This window comes from Plectropomus leopardus, chromosome 11, assembly GCF_026936395.1.
Source record: "Plectropomus leopardus strain MGB_pleo_1.0 chromosome 11, ASM2693639v1, whole genome shotgun sequence".
Lineage (NCBI taxonomy): Eukaryota > Metazoa > Chordata > Actinopteri > Perciformes > Serranidae > Plectropomus > Plectropomus leopardus.
This window is the reverse complement of record NC_142186.1, coordinates 12213128-12234077: the sequence shown is the minus strand read 5'-3', so window position 1 is coordinate 12234077 and position 20950 is coordinate 12213128. Positions and strand designations below refer to the sequence as shown.

The 20950-nt window shown below is 38.8% G+C and overlaps 1 protein-coding gene across 2 annotated transcripts in view; it reads right to left on the bottom strand.

Moving 5' to 3' along the window:
- The window catches only part of LOC121945336 (CUB and sushi domain-containing protein 3-like), a 235458-nt gene that overhangs the window by 146551 nt on the left and 67957 nt on the right, over nt 1-20950 (bottom strand). For both annotated transcript variants that reach the window (XM_088084026.1, XM_088084027.1), the window contains exons 6-18: nt 18012-18124; nt 16677-16754; nt 15053-15140; nt 13984-14108; nt 13416-13537; nt 10482-10585; nt 9561-9673; nt 9033-9215; nt 8005-8331; nt 7147-7341; nt 6647-6785; nt 5468-5655; nt 411-599 (exon numbers count right to left, since the gene is read on the bottom strand). In XM_088084026.1, the coding sequence (XP_087940152.1) occupies nt 411-599; nt 5468-5655; nt 6647-6785; nt 7147-7341; nt 8005-8331; nt 9033-9215; nt 9561-9673; nt 10482-10585; nt 13416-13537; nt 13984-14108; nt 15053-15140; nt 16677-16754; nt 18012-18124 (1964 nt within the window). The remainder of the gene's footprint in view (nt 1-410; nt 600-5467; nt 5656-6646; nt 6786-7146; nt 7342-8004; nt 8332-9032; nt 9216-9560; nt 9674-10481; nt 10586-13415; nt 13538-13983; nt 14109-15052; nt 15141-16676; nt 16755-18011; nt 18125-20950) is intronic.

Here is a 20950-nt window from a genome sequence, read left to right as displayed (position 1 = left end):
TATCTACCAAAAACTCAATTTCAGCAGATATGTCTGTTGCACGACCACGCTGTGTCGACCACTGCCAGTTAGCCCACAAGCTAACACACGACATAGATGACCATGTAAGGCTGAATCTCTCTAATGTTCCTGCTTACTCAAGTGCCAGCCATCTTGATGCACACTGTTCTTTTGCTTGGGCAACCAAATGCAAGCAGCATTAGAGAAAGCAGACAGTGAAGCCTACCACAAGCAGCAGTGGTGGCAAGCGGAGGCCAAATTTAGAATTTATTAAGAGAATAAGTAGATCTGCCTCCAGTACCTTGTCAGAGTTTTTTTTATGTTTAAACAAAATACAGCATTAGTGTAAGTATTTCTATATACTTCAAAACATATCTGGAGGAGGCACTTTTAACACTCTGTATACGTACCATCACAAGTGGGCAGTGGGTGGCTCCAGAAGTGGTTCTTCTCACAAACCAGTGGCTCCTCGTGGCTAAGCCTGTATCCTGGGTCACATTGGAAGGACACGGTGGAACCGATGGACAGGTCATGGCTTGACCGTGCACCATTCACTGGAATACCAGGATCCATGCAGGAGTATGTGTCCAATGTGACCACTAAAGAAGTGAAAAACAAACAGTTCTTGAATATGTTTTTGCAATAATTGTAGTAATCATCAATTCAATTCTAATTGTTGTCATTCATTTTTATTACGAGTCCCCTTTGTTTTTGTGTTAACCCATCATCTGCAGTCTGTTACTGTGATGATAACTACCAACCCACACATCTTCATTGTGTTGTGGCGTGTGAATTCTGAGTAATTATAAAGTATAGGAGAAGTTCTGCTCTTGCTTATTCAAAGTATGAGTGTTGAGCTACAGAGGTATATTGAGGTCATGCAGCATTCATGAAACATGAAATGACAATGCTATTTTTGCCATCAGTAAAATTTCTAGGCCACATTCATACAGAAAAAGTGCTGACAGAACCTTTGATGTTATTACAATCATCACAACAAAGCTAGGTCTCGGGTCGCATACATAATAGAGAAAGCAAGTTTTCCAAAGTAAGATATATATACTTTGACTTTTATTTACTTTTCAATGTAAAAATGAACACTCGCTCATGCTGACTCAAAAGTGGGAAGAATATATTACACGACATACTAAGGGGACTGCACAGAAAAGGTGACATATTTCAGAGAATAGCAAAGGCTGTTTTATAACAACACAGTTGAGACTTTGAAGAAAATGCACAATTGCATTGACTGCTGCGATGTTTGACAGTTTCTGTCAAAGCAACCTTGATAAGGTTGTTGGTTCTTTTGTTGTTAAAGAAAACATGGTTTCGTATTCATACCATTCTTTTTTTTCTGCTACATGTAAGCAAGTCAACCACTGAGATAAGGTCAAAAGTAGATGTTTTTTAGGTGGAAAGAACTACGGGGTATGGTGAGAGAGAATTGGGGGTATGACCATGGTAAACCTGTACAAATGTACTTCCCCCAGTTCTATGCATGTTTTGGACCTTCACCTTTGGCTTTCATAAAAAAATATTTTTGTACACTAGTTTTGCTCCTAGAGCGAGCTGGTTGGTTAATAGTCCCAACTCTCTCTAATCTTCAGTGATGCAAGCTGCAAAGAGATGTCCCGGTTTTTCCTGTGATTTCCAGGACTGTCATTTGGATATCTTCCAAGAAGGGTTGCTTTTGATGTACTAAAAATATGCTTATTTTGGGCATTGACTGGCAACAGTTATGTTAGCAGTTATCAGGTCACCCATGGGTAGGCTATTCTAGGCCAGGATTACCAGAATCTGTATTTTTTATCTCTTAGTTTTTTAGCCATTTTGCAAAAATGAATTTATACATGAAAGCATAAAGCTCTTTTGTCTGTCTATTGGTCATTGTGGGCTTGGTCAACTTATCAATACGGTATCGATATGGTAATGTGAGACTAGATATCTTCTTAAAGTCTGGATATTGTCACATCGTAAGTGTTGCTTTTTCCTTGTTTTAAAGGCTGCATTACAGTAAGGTGAAGCAATTTACTGAATTCACCAGACTGTTGTAGCTGTTTTATTATTTCCATTTACCCACTTAGTCATTATATTGCAATTACTGATAATTATCTCATAAAATCACCAATACTCCACCCTACAATGTCCTTGCAATATCAATATTGAGGTGTCTGATAAAAAAATATTGTGATATTTGATTTTTTCCATATCACCGAGCCCTACTTCCACATCTCCAGAGCATCCATCTATAATTCAATTTAGATACATCAGTAAAAGATCTAACCTGATCAAGAAAATTCTTGAGCAATTTGAATTAAACAGTGATTGACCATTCATATATTTTTTGTCTCAGAAATATAAGTTAAGAATGAAGCGCCAATTCAGAACAAAGCTGCAACTATCATGTTTTGTTCTCTCTCAGAGGTGTCCTGGTGTGAGTCCAGTGTTTGGTGCTGCAGTAGTTTCAGGTGATTGACCAAGTCAAAGGACTCAGACATGTCAGCAAATAGTACCCAGTTCATTGTGGGATGTCTGGCATCAGTGACTGTGAGCCCAGCATGAAGTACATTTGAAAAGGTACAGCACACAATGTGAAATTTATGTAAAACTGCACCCACTGCAGAATCAAACAGCACGGGATACACACACTCTCAGCAGGTCAAACAAATATTGTCTGTAAAGGTCCAGTACCCCATTGTAATGAATTGTGGTCTTACTACATTGTCAGCAGCAGTTACTTTTGGCCATGTGGAACAGCATGATCAACAAGAAATGACACCATTAACAGTATAACACAGTGATACTATATGGTTTGCGAGCTATATATTGCAGTCATCAACATTAATAACCTGTATAACAGTCCAGCCAAAGTGATTATTCATGTGTGATAAAAGGGCTCTTCCTTTGTACTGCCAGGCCCCTGTAGAAAACTTGTCTTGCTCTCCTTGAGTAATATGTGATATTTTTAGTGAGGAAACACATGGATTTTGCCCGTATATGTTAGAGTAGTATCGCAGTCATGGATCACTGCTGGTGCTAGCCTCTAGGGCACAGAGTATTAGTGGAAAACAATAATACAAAAACAATAATTTAAAAAAAGGACAATTGTCAAGAGTGGAATTAGAGAAAGCACATATTGAATATGTGGGCCTACAATGATAACATTAAATGCTATTATTTATTACTAAATAGATCTCAGTTATCCATTACATACAACAGGAATGATGCAGTATCTCTGTGCCTCAGTTTATTCACAGCATAATTCACAACAGCCCTACTTTGTAAGACCAATTTTACAAATGAACTAGGCTGGGTTTCCCCAAAGTATTTCCGCAATAAGATATGTCCTAAATTGCAATGGAAGAAGCTAATATGATCTTACTGTTATTGCTTTTCAATAGCCTCATCAACAAAAGAAAAATGCACTTGAGAGTGAAACATAATAAGACAAAGGCACTTGTGGTCTGCTCTCAGTCAATAATACAGACATAATAACAAACTCTGTCTTATGAATCTCATCTGAGTGACAAGGGTAATGGTGCTAGTGCATACAGTCGTGAAAATAGATCACACTAAGTCCACAGTATTTTTCTATTTGATTTTTCAAAGACTACCACTCCATGCATAATGATGTGGAGAAAAAAAGCATTAAAAACATAAACTCCCCTTAGAGCAGAAGATTTTACCCAGTTATTCACAGTTCTCGACTATTTACCTCCGAGAGCTAATAGTTCTCTTACTTCACCTAGATTTTCTTAGGCAGTCTGTGCACTTAAAGACAGCCCACCTCCTCAAGCTTCCACCTTAACAGGGGATGTATATGCTCATGTTGAGGTTCATACTTGTAATTTGGGTTTGTACTAGAACATGTTTACCTGCTTGCTCAAATGCTCAAAAAAACATTTCATTTCCCTCATAATGTCTGTGCTGGAACACCTGTATTTTCCCTCTGTCTGAGATGCATTGTTTCAGCATCCATATTTTAAAGCCCTCCCCGAAAAGCCCAGTCTGCTCTGATTGGGCAGCGCTTCCAAGTCTGGTATAATGGCTGTGACGGAGTACAGTGGTACTTTCTATTGTGAAAAATCAACAATAAAGGCTCCCGAATCAAAATCTTCACAACCCGACATGTTCCAACAGGAACGTGATCTGAAATCAGGGGGAGAAATTAACATCTGCAACCAAGCTTACATTGGTTGGTACATTCCTCTGACGTTAGCATGTAGCTACATGTAGCAGTGTACGCTTCGTAATGTAAACACTTGCAAAAGCAATGTCTGGAGCAGATGACTATTTAAAGAAATCTATTTTGACCAGACTGCCAACTGAAATCCATTTTTTAGCATATGCAGATTGTTTTAAGAGAGTCTGGACAGAAGCCATACCCCCACCCCCACATAAAACACAATTTCTATCAGATTTCTTCAGATTTCTATGGACGGTCAACTTGGATCTCAAAGTGTCTTTTGCATCACTTGCAATACCACACACAATGACAAAGACAATCCAGAGTGATGGAAGTGCTGAGCAGAATCCATGCTGCTACTAGCAGAGCACTACAGGAGACAACATGGAGAAAAAATGTCTGGAAAAACGCAGCTGAAGGAGTTCTTCACTGTGACTTGATAGCGTGTTCATTTGGAGAGTAAAAATAATGGGCTGCCATTTCTCATGTGATGATCTTATCGACTGCAGATAACGGTTGCAGACAGTCTGTCTTAAATATCTGATTTGAGAAACAAGTTTGATTTGCCTACAATCTGAATGTCGCCTTGGTTTCAGTATTTGTTTATATTTACAGTTTACAGCACAATGTGTTTCAACAAGCTACATTGATTCAGATGCTCAGCCTACTTTGTCCTGAAGTCTGATTTTGATTTCACCCAGGAGCCATTTGCTTACCTCCCACACAAGGGCCTTGCAAACAATTGAGTTTTTAAACAAATGCTCAACCTGAAGTAACTGTGACGTATCCTTAAGAATTAACATTAGTGGTAACATCTGATTTACAATACAGCGCTGACCATGGTCTCCCTCTGAAATGTTTTAAATTCGACAGTCTTACCCTTGAATTTTTATCCCTGTACCTGAACTGAAAAAAATTTGTTCCACCTTGACAACTGAAACTCATTGAGCTGAGCTGGTATAATGGTGCTTTTACATGTATTCCCTCTGAAACACATCCTCTGCACAGTTTGGTCTTGACAAATAGTTTCAGGAACTTTATAAGTGTTAGATAAAAAGCACACCAATTAAAGTTTCTAGGACCATTAACCACTGCATTCTTGGACTTTGTTCTCTTTTGTCCTCTCCATTTGTTGACATATCTAATTCATAGTCAATTAAATATTCCTATGAGAAATAGCAAGAACATCTTTGTCCTGTCCCAAAAATATTTTGCATGCATAACTCATAGAGTTTAAATTAAGTTTTGCAGTGCAGGCAGTGAATAGTAGCATGCTCTTACCTTCATAGAATATCTTGAAGCCACTGTTTGATCGACTGTTATCGGTGGTGAAAAGCAGATACAGAAAGTTACTGCTACTGAACAGGAACTGAGGGACCTGGGTTCCATTAAACGAGCCAATCAGAGGAGACAGCAGGTTTGGACCATCATGCACTTCCAGGAAGTCGTAACTGAGCTCAGTTTGAAACCTTGAAAGTACAGAGAGCAGAGAGATGGAGTTGCACAGTTATTTGTATTCAAAGCAATACTCCTTTTTGACAGATCAGACAGTTGAAGCCATTAAGCCTGTTGTGTCCTCAGAGAAAACATTCTTATTTCCAGGAGATAAATGAGAAGAAATGGCTTGCACAACAAGTTTTCCAATTATTGCAATAGCATAAGGTCAATGAGCTTTTTTGAAAATCTGATACGTTATAGATCCATTGTCACCCTCAAGTCTCTACATCATCAAACAAGTGACATCAGCAGTTCCTAAATCACTATCAATACTGTGGACAAAAAATACCTTCAGATAATTTCAGCAAGAGGAATGCCACCACATCTCTCTGCATTATAAATGGAAAGAGCTTTTAGAAAAAAGAAGTGGCACAAGCTAAACATAGGGAAACTTTAACTCATTTAAAGTGGAGAGGGGCAAAATATTTGCGATCATTTCACCAAAAAATCGAAGGAAAAGTAGTCCTTTGTTTCTTTCCAAAGGAGCAAGTCAGCACTAAGAAAGTGTTGATTATGAGATATGAACATTTTATGGTTTCACTCCTTAATGGTAGGAAATAAAGATCTAACAGCAACACTTGCAGCTCTCTAAGGAAGTGAGCAGGAGTCAGTAAGCGAAATAAAGAATTACTCGAGGCTTTCAACATTTTTGGAAACTAGGTCCAGGACTGCGTTCCACCTCCTTTGACTTTGTATTTCTAACTCGGAGGCTTCCACAGCTGGGGGTTCGCCTTTTGTGTTTGTGCACATGTGCAGTGTGTACGTAAATTCATATGTTTTGTGTGTGTATAAACCCAGGGCTGGATTCAGTAACATACGGTATAGTGGTACTCATATGCAATCTAGTATGTGGAAATATGTACGTAAGGCAGCGTATGCTTTCTCAGTTTTTGTCCATGCCTGTGTTAGTGTGTGTACATCTTTGTATCCACGGATGAGTTGTTGCAGCACTGTCATACAAACCTGTCAAAACTGATCTTGATGGAGCTTCCCAGCTCGGCCTCAATGACCCACTCACAACTCAGGGAGTCTTTGTAGTAGCCTGGCCACCCCGGGGAGAGGATGACACCAGACGGCCCAGAGTAGTGGCCCCCACAAGGAGCTGGAGGAGCATGGAGGTGTGATGGTCGAAGGGTTGGGGAGGATAATAAAATTAAATTCATAAAGAAGAGAGGAGGAGAGAGGAAAGGAGGGGGAGAGGAGAGGAGAGGAGAGGAAAGATGGTACCACTCAGTCAGTAATCGTTTTGTACCAGCATGAAAAACACTAAAAGGAAAAAATATAGGATGAATCACCAAAAGAGTGGAGTTACACAAATACCTTTGGGTAAACTACATGTTCCAAATAACCCACTCACTTTGTTTTTTATTAAGGTTCCCGATGTTCTTTATTTCTCTTCCTAACTCAATAGTTGACACATCTGTCCACCAACTACAATATTATTAGCTATTCCGTTTCAGTACCTTCACATTTGGGAATGAGTCCGCTCCACATCCCCTTTCCTTCCTCCAGATGGCATGTGATGGTGTCAGCTCCCTGTGTCTTGATGAAGCCCTCCTCACAAACCACTGAGATGGAGCTACCCAGTTGGAAACTGTCCCCAAAGCGCCTGGCATTCAGCGGTATGCCAGGGTCAGGGCACTCATTACGTCCGAAAGCTTGTAATGAGAAGAAAGAGAACAAGATCTAGTGACAAACGCTCTTGTGTGAATGAGAAATGGGGTCTTTGAGGAGTCGGGAGATAAGGAAAATGGATGTAGCTGTCCATAGGAGAGAAAAAAAAGCTAGCAGAGGTCTGTTCTGTACACCTGAGGGTGACAATAGCCTCTGTCTTTAGAGCTTGTTTTGCCTTCGCCAGGAGAGAAAGAATTACAATGGTGCTGTATTAGGCAATGAGGCACATGAGTTAGGAACTGTTTGCACTATCCTAAATGCTGCTTTTTGTTTTGTTAAGGCACTTTAGCTTCACTTGGGGTGCAACGTAGTAGCATTTCTCTTTAAAGTGTACGCATTGATTTTAAAAAGGACAAAAGGACAAGACTATGCTTTGGGACTGAGAACATGCACATTCAAACAAATTACTGTTACTCCTGAACTTTATTTCATTCCGTTGATATTCATAAGATATAAGATGCAATTTGCTTGCATTTAACTCTAGATAACCCTTGTATCTTTGGTTAGTTGTTTATATGTTTTAAAAAGTGTACACATTTAAAAGTTCATAGTCAGTCCTGAGAAATTCACCCACTAATCCCTAAACATAAAGAAATAAACGATGTATGAACTAATCTGTTTTATAAATTGATAAGACAGTTCCTTACTGCTATAGGTGATGTTGAACCCTCGCCCCGACATCGAGTGATCAGCCTGAAACTCCAGCTGCAGAACGTTGCTGTTGGATGTCAGGTGTGAAGGAACTTCGGCCCCTGAGAAGCGTCCTAATATTGTGGCTCCTGACTGGTCCCCGTCTTTGATAGTGAGGAAGTCATACGGAGGCTCCAGGTCGAAGTCATTGAAGGCCAGGTGGATTCTGGAGCCAGGCTCAGAGATAATAAGCCACACGCAATTGAGGTTGTTTCCATAGCCCTCTGGGTAGTCAGGAGACAACACCGTCCCCATGGGAGCAGTGAAGTTGGAGAAACATGGGACTGTGTGATGGAGACAATTAAATAAATCAGTAATGATGGAAAATAACTAAAATATCTCAGGCACAGCAAATTGTTTTACAACAGCTCTCACTGGTCACATGAAAATGTGCACTGGATTGTGCCATTAAGCGGCCAGGCACAAAGATCAGTACGGAACAATGTCAGTGCTGTATAACTAGCTCAGCAATCAAGAGACAGCAACTCTCCCATGGGTGCTGAGTAGTTGGAGAAACATGAAACTCTAAGGGGGACAGAACAGACGAGTAGTGTAAAAAGATACAGACAGACAAAAGTATAGGCGCAGAGGAATACTGCACATTGTCCCAATGGAACAGGAGGCTAGATTTTTGTTATGGATATGGGTTAGGTACAGTGAAACTCAAAGGAGTGGTTTAGCTTGTCTTGAGAAAGGACACTGTAGAGTCTAATTTAGGTTTCCCATCTCCTGAGTATATGTATAGTGTAACAGTGTGTACCCTACTTTCTTCTTTTTCAAATCTACCCCAAACGACTCGGCAACCATATCCTATCATTTAACCATTTTATGTTATGTATATTGCTGTTTACACACAATGCCCTGCATGGTCATTTAACAACACTATAATTAATCCTCCAATAGCTTAGTGTCATTGTGAACTTTCCAGGCGCATAAGTAATTGCTTCATTTGCTGTCACGAAAAAAAGGCACGCATTGGACTCACATATGCAAATGGGAATATTAGCCGACCACTGATTGTTGTTCTGGCAGGTTATCATCCTCTCCCCGATCAGCTCGAATCCAAACTGGCATTCGAAGCGCAGGACATCTCCATTTAGGAAGCCACTACCCTCCTGGTAACCGTACAGAGGTGTACCAGGGTCACCACAACTCTCTTTGTCAATTTCTGTAGGTGAGGGGAGGAGAGGAGGGGGAAGGGATGGGAAGAGGAAAAGAGGGGAAAGTAGAGGATTAAGTTCAGCCAAGTACTTTGAGGAACTTTTTTTCCTTAACATTATCTATAAAGGTCCAGGTGAAGAGTCTGAGAGTCTGGTTAGGGAAGTTTTTTTTTCTTTTCGTTTTTTTTCTTAGGAGGGGGTAGAGAAGCGAGTGACAGACAGGGAGACGGACAGATACAGGGACAGAAAGGCAGACAGGAAAATGGACTCGTGGTGTTACTGAACGAGACAGTCGCAGACACAGACGTGGATAGAGACAGTGAGAGATGATATCAGCGCTAATGTCTCTGTACCTTTATAGTTGATCTTGAAGCCGATGGAGCCCACACTCTCATCAGACTGAAGATGAAGCCACATCTGATGGGACATGCTGACAATCAGGTCTGGGACAAAGCTCCCTGTCAGCCTGCAGATAGAACAACATAAACTGTCACTATGGTATCAAACCCCACTTCTCCAACATCATCTCATCACATAGAGTTAGTCCAAAAATGTCATGAGTCTTGTAAAATGTAGTGAGAAAAAAATGGACTTTATGTAGTGTTGCAATAAATTCGTTTCAAAAGTTGAAGCCTTCATTTAAATTCCCAGTGAAACAGAACTTTGAGCAACTTTTGCTTCTGTACTGTGACGTATTTCTCAGGGAAACAGAATATTTGAGTGGTGTACAATTACAAGAGGGATTTAAATCAAATTCCTTTACATTTAATTGGGCTGCTAAAAAGTCAGCGAGCTCAGAGTCTAGCCCGATTTGAAGCTGCAGTGGAGTCCACTGCTGAGCTGAGCTGTTGGCTCCACACACTACAACTCACAAATGGTGAAGTACAGGTTTTTATGACCGGTGGCCAGCGAGTCACCCAAAGTCTCATTTGATTGGATGAACTTTTGCAATAACTCCTCAGTGCCAGAGGAGTCATCGAAAACACTCGAAATAATTTTGCCTGGTTATACAGAATGAGAAAATACAGTGATTATATATATATATATACACATATTTGGCATATTACAAGATAATAATGAACAATAACCACAGAATTCAAACTGCAAAAATGTATTTTTCATTTCACGGGGACTTTAAATGGCTCTCTGCATATCGTGGCTTTAAAACATCATTGAAACAAATGAAGATCTAGACAGCTCTGCAGCATATCTGAATGCCTGAGCAATTTTATAGTACAATATTTATCCAATGATGTATTTTATGTGGTACTTACACTTGTATTATTGTTTTAGAATTGCCTACTTCCCCTCCATCTCCGATAGTTAGCGAATCATACCCAATTTCTAGGTCGAACTCTTCAAAGTTGATCTGAATAACCTGTAATGAAAAATAAGTCACATTTATCATATGTCCTTTGATAAGCTTTATCATGCAGCATGACAGCAATGAACATTAATAATATTGAGAAACATTTCTATTGAGGCATTTTTATTTTAAATCTGTCAATACAGAGTGCAGATAATTTGAGACAATGTTAAACAATTTATCTGTCAGCAACGTTTTACAGATTTTATAAACACCAGCACAACTTGGAGTCTGAAAGCCCGAGCATCTGCCCCTGGAGGCCATCCTGTTAACACCCAGCTGTGCCCAAGTGATTCAAACCAACAGCTCTATACAGGCCGACATCCTGAGAGTTGATAACATTCGTGGTATTTATTTATATAAGCCAAACCCTCTCAATGATCAGCAATAACTCCAAATGATTCTCAAGTTTTATTACCAAATAACCCACAATCTCATTTATATGAAATTCATGACATGGTTGCTCATTTCCATAACTTGCCTTCAGAGAGTGTTTCTGGAGAAAGCGAAACTGGAAGAGGCAAAGAAAAGCCTAAGCAATGTCTTCTATATTTTTGGAAGTTAAAATACAGCATGTTTGAGTAATGCTGTAAAAACCTCCAACGTCCTCCTATCTCATAGTTCAGATAGCAGCATAAGATAGCCTACACTTTGGTAGTTGTATGAATTATGCAGAAATTACCCTTTTAACTCAAATCAACAATGTCATCAAGAGAAAATGGAAGACTCAACTCACATCAAATTTGTGACTGTTTATAGAATAAGGCTTTGACAAATGTTGCATGTCAACTCCAACCCCACAAAGGACACCTCGATTATCCTTCAAAGCAATATAAAAAGTGACAGCAGCATCTCTTCACATTATTTTAGAGCGCAAATCAAATACTTAAAACCAATGATGGCAGGCAAATTTAGGAGTCCAAAATTTTTAATTGCCTGTCCGCATTCACCCTTGAAATATCTTTGTCAGCTGTCACTGGTCTTGATCTTTTTTCCCTGAATAAATGTGCATAACATCTCAAAAGATGGCATATTTACTAATCAAAGTGGCAACAGCAGCTTACACTAACAATAATCTTGTAAAAATGTATCTAATGTAGAGACACTACACAATAAATGCCATATTATTTAAAAATACACTTTGCCGACATGGATTAGTGATGAAAGAATAGACGTTTTAATTGACACGAGTGTCACATCTGCTAATGACAAACATATGACGGCTGCTTGCTCATCCTTAACATCCCTTTCTCTGGCCATTGGGAGGACAATGCCTGCACAATATCCATGTATAACAGCCTCATTAAAATGCACGCATAAGCATAATTACTATAATAACACTAATGGACCAAGTTTCAGTGCCAAGTCAATGACGTGTTTGCCTTGCAGAGGGCACGGAGGCACAAAGCTATGGCACTTGCCAGTCCGTGTGAGTTCTGAGTGACGGTTAGTTGGTTAGTTTTTGTTTATTAGCAGGATAGCACTTAGATGACACCCCTAACTGGAATACCAATAGAGAGCTGATTAAGAGCAGATATGGGAGAGTGGTAATGGCCATTAGGAAAACAGCTTTGACCTCTTCACTTTGGGGAAAAGCTGATCTCATTCAATCATTATTTCTCTCCATTTCTGTTACCCAAAATGAATGAAGCAAATAGCTCAATTACCTTCAGGCTAGTCTAGTGAGAACTGAAATCTATAATCCACTGCTGTTATGTACATTAATGAGGGACAGTGACAATGAACTTAAGTCAAAATACATGCATATTCTATGTAACCTTTTCCCACCTTGGGAAGCCCTTGGAAAATAGATGCATACATAAATAAATATATCCAGGCAAGGAAAGCCCAGACAAATGCTCTACACCATAGGGAGGAGAGAGTTTTCTAATATAAAAAAGTGAGGGTTTACTCTGTAAAAAAAAAAAGCCTTTTTGTGTTTATCATATAACTAACGAGGGACTGTTACACTTGTTTACGAAAAACACAAACAGGGCATTACACCATATTACTTATACTCTGTATATCTATAAACTCTGTCTGAGATATCTTCAGCTAATTAATCATGAAAATAAAAGCCATTATTTTGTCTTTAAGTATACCATATGTACAGTGCTAAGAGACTGCCCTGAGTGGGATTGTAGGTAATGATGGCAAACACTTTATTTCTCATGTCAGATTATTATTTTCACCACCCTCAAAAGCACTATGGCCCTCATCATGCCTCCCCTCTGTTTCTATGATATCATAATATCTATAATATTGTTATCTTGAAAGGAACTGTAAAGCAGATGTTAATAGGTATGGCACTGAACATAAATTGTATAATGTATTTTTAACAGACTTGTATGTAGTATGAAAAAAAAAGGGAAGATGAGAAAAATAATTCCGGATCCAAGCCCCTGCTATTTGTAGGTCGTCAGATGACAACAGTTGCAGTTTTTTTTTCACCTGACTTGGTCCAAAAATAAAAATGTCTACAAATTGGAGCTGGACAATATGTAGGAAATCAAATGTCACAATATTTTTTAAAACAAATACGTCACTATCTATATTGTGACAATATTGTGGGGTTGACTTTCATAAAATATTTAACAAATGTGATTTTTGTTCGATTATCATCAGTAATGTGGATATAATGACTAACAGCTAGAAGTCTGATAAGTTCAGAAAATTACATCATTTTACTGTGATATAGCCTGAAAAACTAGAACACAACACTAAAATATTACAATTTCCAAAATTTAAGACAATATCGTCTCATGTCACAATATCAGTATGTTCTCGATATGTTGCCCACCCCTACTATAAACTCAAAAAACACCCAACTCTATTGTGCTACCTTATTTGGGTCGCTAGCTGTGATGATCCACACACACTGGGAGTTACTCTCATACTGGATAGGGAAGTTAGGAGATGTAAAAGTGCCAGAAGGTCCTTGTAGATTTGACCCACACGTTTTCACTGCAACAATACAAAGATGAACATGAAGACACAGGCGGAAACATATTTCAAAAGACAGAATCAAAATCTTGATCACTCAAAAAAAAAAGTATACAAAGTATAAATCATCACTAGTGCTACAACTGTTAAATTCACAATAAATATGCTCAGAAGGCAGAGTAATAACTCTTCCATTGTATTATGACAGAAAGGTAATATATTGTTTGCACAAGTAGAGAGAAGGTCTATTAGCTGCATTTCCATTAATCAAATTCTAAAGGTGCTCCAGGTATTATGAAACATGGAAAAACAGGCAGAGCAGTTTGAAATGGAAAAGCAGGGTGCTGCAGCAGAGACTCTCATACATAATTAACAAAAATGAACTTTCCTCTATCTGCATAGAGCCTATATCCAGAGGCACTGCCTTAATCAAACTGTTTTATTAGCTCTTCAGAAGCCTCGCTCACCCTTGCAGACGGGTCTGTGGTCGCTCCAAGCAGCGAAGACTTCTGCTACGCGCTGGCAGGTAATCGTTTTGGAACCCTGCAGCACATGGTCTTCATCACAGGTAAATTGAGCAGTTGCTCCGATGCTGAGAAGATAACAAAACACCATTAACGCCTGAAAAAGCAATCAATTCCTCAAAAATGATTCTTGATGAAATATCACATTCATTATTTATTTCATGTCATTCATTACAAGTTTACATCGCACTGCGCATCAGAATGTTAAACACAGTGGAGAAATTAGTGAATTTATCAATTCATTTTTAATTGTCCTCATTCTCCATACTTCTAATGCAAATGTCCCAGTTAAATAAGAAACAGTGATGACCTTTAATGCAGAGAGACTTTTTTCCACACCTCAACACCTAACATCTTAATCATGCTCATATATTAATGCTATTTATTAGAGATTAGGGCTCACACAGTCTAGTGGAGAGTGTCTTTAGACACAGAGGGATTATACTTGCAAAAACAAAGAAACATGCACTCAGCTTTGCCGGACCCTGAGAGTGGACTTTACTGTGGCAGGCAACTAAATCCCAGCATCCAAATGCCTCTTTTTTTAGAACTACAAAAGGTTTCTAAAGCTGCATGAGTTCACTGTGTTGCATTCTGTACACTTTGTAAGATGAAATGTAACCAAAAGTCTGCTACACGTCAGAGCAAATAGTCTGAAAGTGGATATGTATGTTTTTTTCCTCTGCCGGAAGCCGAATGGTTATGCTTCATGAAAAAGAAGACAGAAGACACTGCACAATCTTAGCAAAATTTTCCATGACTCTGGTAAATAGATCAAACATTTTAAATATAATAAAACAGTTTCATATTGGACGTAGGTTTCCATGACAAGATTAAAACTGGATTTAAATGCCCTAAGATTTTGTTGACTTAATAGAATGTGACAGCAATATTTAAAATATGCGGCATGCCATAATACTGAAATTGGATGGAGAGCTTCCTGTCCCAGTCCTCAACTCTCTTCTACACAAATCTGTGCGTTGTCACTTCAGCTGCTAAAGCACCAACTCACCTGAAGTCAGAGCCGATTCGTTTGCCATTCTCCGGCTCCCCTGGGTCAGGGCAGTAATTAGACACCTGTTTGATTCCTCCTTCATTCACTGAAAGAGAAAGAGAAGGACCAAGAACGCTGTGAGAGAGATACTTCAATTGTCAAAGCTCTGTACTTTCAGAAAACACCCACTGCAGCGAAAAGCACTTCAATAGCAGATAACTCTGTCTGTTTAAAAGTTCAGTGGTTATGTTTGGTAACAGAATTTGGTTCCAGGAATTATGTAGTTAGACAAATCGACCTCATCTCTCAATGTCAGTGACTTTCAACTGCCAGTTATTTGGCAGCGCTGTTGTGAATACACACTCATGTTTTGTGATATCAGAGTGAGTGCCAAGGGTAAATGCAACTCTCTTACCTGAGCTAGACAAAATAGAGGGAAATATATCTGGGCCCAACAGGGACTAAGAGGATTAAATAACCTTCAACTATCAATTGCAGAAGCTACAATAATCACTCAGAGAGACTTTCCATACACAATAACTGTTTAAGTACACTAGATAAAGCCTTGCAGATACGCTTTCAAATAGAGTACTGCCTTATGCTTTTATATAGAGTACAGCCTTTTCTATGGTAGGAATTGCCTTGGAAGTAGGAAAACAGCTCAGTACTTTCTGTGTTCTGACTTAACAAGCTCATCTCCCCCCTCGCATTATGATCTGTACATCAAAGACTGCATGCACTGGAAATGAATTTCATGAAATATGTACTATCATAATTATCATTAAAGTTTCTTGTAATATTTGCAATAAGACATCAACCCCGCATGCACAAAGATCCTTGCGTTTTAACGTGAGAAGCTCTGCCGGCGTGTTTCTTTTCTTTGACTTCTTTCAGGAAGTTCATTAGCTTTGAAGTTAATTGTTGCGGGTTATAATACAGTTATGGGCTCAATTATATGCAATGAATCCACAAGGCATATGAAGCATCTCTTCACAGTCTTTTAAATGATATAGAGTATTGTCTCACGCAAAAGATTACAGCCCTCTGCATTATTCATGTCTCCATGCAATGCTGAATCTATGACACATAAGGTAATAAAGATTACAACCTGTTATCATTGAAGTGTTTAGCACACTGTGGAGTTTGAGGGAATTGTGTTCCAGATTTATGTTAATGACGGATCTCCGCAAGCAATTAGAATGCATTCACTTCGTCTGAAGTGCACACAAATCATCTGACAAGTGAGTGGTCACTCAACCTTGACTACTGCTGTGTAGATCACAGAGTGCATGAACATAAGTCAAACTGATGTACTGCTTAAATAATACAGAGTGAGACATAGGGGGTTTTGGCCGACTGTAACTGATCAAATTTAGCATTTTGCTGTAATATACATAACTAGGCCTGATCTAGCTGAGTGTCAGGACAGGAAGTCTGGGACAGACGGGGAAATAGGTCATCAGAAAGAAAGAGAGACTGCACTTCTGCAAAATCTAGTACTGTAGCTTAATTCCTTCACCGAATGATGCAGCAAAAAAAAAAAAGAGACAAGAAAAAAAAACAAAGACCCAGAACGCAAGCCCTACATAAACAAAAAATCCAAACAATGAAAACAGTTGCATAAGAAAAATAAAAGACTTACTCAAAGACAGTTTGTTAGTGTTGTCCTTTCCTGGTAATAATTTTACCCCTCTGGATTTAAGCTCTCCAGAGCTTTTCACTGGTCGAGAGCAATAGAAAGAGTTCATTAGATGATAGAAGTTACAGTATTAGATGTGAGAAGATACAGTACAAGTGTTTCTTTCTCTGGATAATACTTGGTCCTATGAAGAACATCAAAATGTAACTGCTCCTGCTGTGCATCCTTTTTCAAAAGAAGAAGAGTCCAGTGGCTCTGATGCATTCCTAAGGGTTACCCTGGCAATTCTACAACACCAATTAGTTTGTCATGTTTTTTTTTTTTTGTTCACATAACTTAAACATATTATAAGGAGATGAAAACTGATTGGTCAAAGCAGATTTAATGGTTATAGCTTGTAAGGGAGAAATACTGAGCAGAATCAACGAGAAGCCCAACGACTGCAAAGCTACATCTTAAGATAGTCTCATTAAACACAACACGGGCCAGATTGCACACAAAAGCCAGGTGATGCAAGCGGCTGTCATAATTTTGAAGTATCAACAGAATAGCCAAAAGCAATGAATGATGTGTCAAGCAAAAACATGGCTATTTGAATTTGAAAACACTGAGACAATGCCTCTCCTCTGAACTGCACTGAAGGTCAGCTGGTTCAATCAACCTGCTATCAACACAATGAGAATGTAAATCTATTTAGTGACCAGATAAGGACTGTTATATGCTCAAAAGCACACTACATAACAAACCCCTCAGTGCCTGTTTGTACTTTAAAAATATCTGCCCCTCACATTATAAATAAAGGACGCACATAGAAATGGCTTTACCAAAGCACAACAATGCACTGCAATAGATGAGAAATGTGATTTTTCATGCAATTGATTTTATGTCCTCATTTACAGTGAGTTGCCACACATGCACGTTACTTTAAGTTTTTTTATAGAGCGTTTATGGTGAAGTAGCAGGTTTTATATCTGGCTTGGAGCCAGGCTTTAAGCCTGTATGGTATAGTTTATGCAGCACATACTGTGACTTTAAAGTCATGCCAGGGAACAATGTCAGGGTAATGGATTATTGAGCTGCCAGAGTAAGGGGAAAGTATATACAGTATTTATCTCTCAAGTTTTTTTGATTAGCAAGGCCCTTTGAAGTCAATGGTTTGAAGCAGAAAAAGCCTTCATGCCCTCTACAGAGGGGGTATTAATCAAACTGTTTAATATTCAGTTAACAAAGATCAAAAACATGTTTTGTAATTACAGTGTGTTTTTCTTACTATGATCCCTTTTCACTCAAGTAGGGGGCCCTCTATTAAGATGTGCAAATGAAGTAATCATGTCTTACCTTGATACTGAGCCCTGAAGCCTTTGTGACGGTGGTTGCTCTCTGTCACAAAATGCAGCCGTAACCAATTTTTGTTGCTGATGATGGGTGCTGGAATATTCATTCCAGTTATCCTGAGTGTAAAGAGTTACAAATAAAAGAGAAGACATGTTATCTGTTTTAAATTTAATTCAACTACATAACTTTCTTGTCACTAACATCCTTGTGTCACCATAATCACCTAAAAAAAGGGGGGAGGGGGGTAATTGTGTAAAAAAGGAGACACCACGTAAACCTTGGACAAAATTATCCAGATTTTACAAGAAATAGTGGAAATAATTTATCAGTGTCTATAGTACAGTAAGTCAGACCTAAAGAGATAATGGTGCCATTAAAGTGACAACCTGTCTAAAAACCTACAGAAAAAAAACACCTTACTTTGACTCTGCAGGGTTTTGTTTTGGTTTGTGCTCTTTTATGCACAAATGTGTATGCAGGAGAAAGAAACAACAGGACGAAAAGTGTGAGAAAAAGTGGGTTTTATATACGATCATACATTTATTTGGGCAGTTGTCTTTGTCAAAACATCCCTGCTTGAATTAAGGCTGTGCATGTTCTGACTACATCTGTCCTACTGTCTGTGCTGGTGGTTTGGATCAGAAGTTTTACTCAGCGCATGGCTGCAGCATCAGGGACCCTCTATAATTGTGGAGATTTAAAGCTGCCAGGGGCCTTCTCATTTGTCTGGCTGACCAGCTCTGGCTCTCTTCTATTGCTTTGCAATCCCTGCACCACACCCTGTCGTACCACAGTCAATAGCACACAATGCCATTCTACTGTAGCTATTAAACAGAGGCTTGGGACAGGCTGAAAGAGAGCATGGTGCAGTTGAGCACTGTATTCCCAAATTGGCTCAGCGGATGAAAACACAATGTGTTAACTTGTTATTTCGTCTGTCTGTATGTGCCCACACTCCTCCATGTCTATTTTATCGTGTGTGTAAAGGTGTGTGTAGTCGTGTTTAAGGTTTGTTTCTCTATGTAATTTTTTTTGGCATTTACTGCAGAGCCACCAAAGGGGCAGACTGACAAAATCAAAAGGAGAGAAATGAAAGTGGCAGTGAGAAAAAGAGAAAGAGACAGAAAGAGAGTGATGATCAAAAAACAAAGGGGAGTGGATGACTTTTTCCTTTGGTGGGTACTAAAGACGTAAGAAGTACATTAGTAAGCCTACTTGACATTTGAGTTCTCCTTATTGTGATTACAGAAACAGTTCCTACTGTTAAAATTATATTACTTCAGAGAGAAAAGTACATCTGTCGGACAGATTATAGGCTGTTGCATGTTTTATATTTAATTGATGGGCAAACTAAATGCAATTTCTAAATACTGACATTTTTAATCCGAATTATCTATCACATGGGGAGATGATGGTAGCTCCTAGAGAAAAGTTAAAAGGTAATTGATTTTCACACAAAAGTTAACCTTTTCTCTCATTGATAAAATGCTAATGACACCAATATACGGGCAGAATGAAAAAGAGCAGCCTTCATGTAGCTCAACTATTTTGAAGAAACTGCCTCCATGTTTCCTGTAGTGGAAGCTGCAAATTATCACAAGATTTCTGCTAGAAGTCTAAAAGAAAATGGATAGAGACAATAAAGCTGTACCCAACCACAAGTTGCATGGATGCTCCAGGCAGAACAGGAGTGATGTTACAAATTTAAGACCAGTGGAGCTGAATGTACTGTTGGCACCACAGCAAAGTATGGCAGAGGAAGTGAAACAATATCTGCCATTAACAGTAAATAAAGGCTTAATGACACCTTACAGAGCACTTGATCCAATGGGTACATTTGTATCTATGTGCAGCAAACCATTCTATTAATTTATACAATAATAGTCTGCAGAAAAAGAAAACTGCCACATAAAGAAATTCAAGTGCAAAGTAAAAAGTGCTGTGTGCAGTGTGTTGTGAGATTGTTTCAGGAACACCTAGTTTTGCACACAGGAAGTACACTCCCTTCAGATGCTGTGCTCCCAGCGAGAGTAGATGCCCAAATAAACACAAATTTGCTTAAAAGCAGGAGGCAGAGAGGGAGACTTACAGTGTTAGGGCTGTAAGAGAATATTGATATTTTGTATCTTGATATGAAGTTTTGTGATACTGTGTCAATGCTCAAGAACACTATCAAATTTTATTGAATAGTTTACTTCAAGAGATTTGTGGCAGTGGTTTATTTTGTTTATTTGTTTAACCCCAGACCACTCAATTTCTCAGTGTTGTAATCTATATCCAGTTATTTGACTCATTCACTCTAGCATAACAACATATTGCTAACACAAAGATCTTAGTCACAGAGGGCACGTTGTTTACATTAAATACTTTCCTTACATTAGACTAGAGAAAAATAAAATAAAAAATAATAATAACAATAGAATGCCCCAGGGATGATGCTTTTCTATAGGCTAACCCAGAAGCTAACATTTTCCTGGTTCCCCTGTCAATTTTTTCTCATGCTTTCTTTGACAAAATTTGATGATCAAAATTTTAACAGCAAAAGGTTGTGCCAAATCATTCAGGGCTTCTTCACTTCTACATCTGCAGAAGTGTCTGATTCTGGTCAATGTAACTGTCAAGAAAACAAATAAATTACTTGTGGGAAGTGGGCTGCCTAGTGTTCTTAATACAGATAAGAACAAGTGAGTGCTGTCTACTGTTTTCTTATTGTATCTCCTCCAGTGCATACTGAGTGACAAAAGATGAGAAAGTCCAATTGGAAAAATGGATTCCTCACATAATGCACTGCCATTCTATCTCTGCAGACTCACTCAGGCTGTCTATTTGTTCCTTCATAGATATGCAATATGGCTTCTCAGAGATTACTTCTTGGCATGAGTGCAGTGTTTTTATGTGCGTGGTTTCATCCAAGTTTTAGCATGCTTCATATCATTGATTTG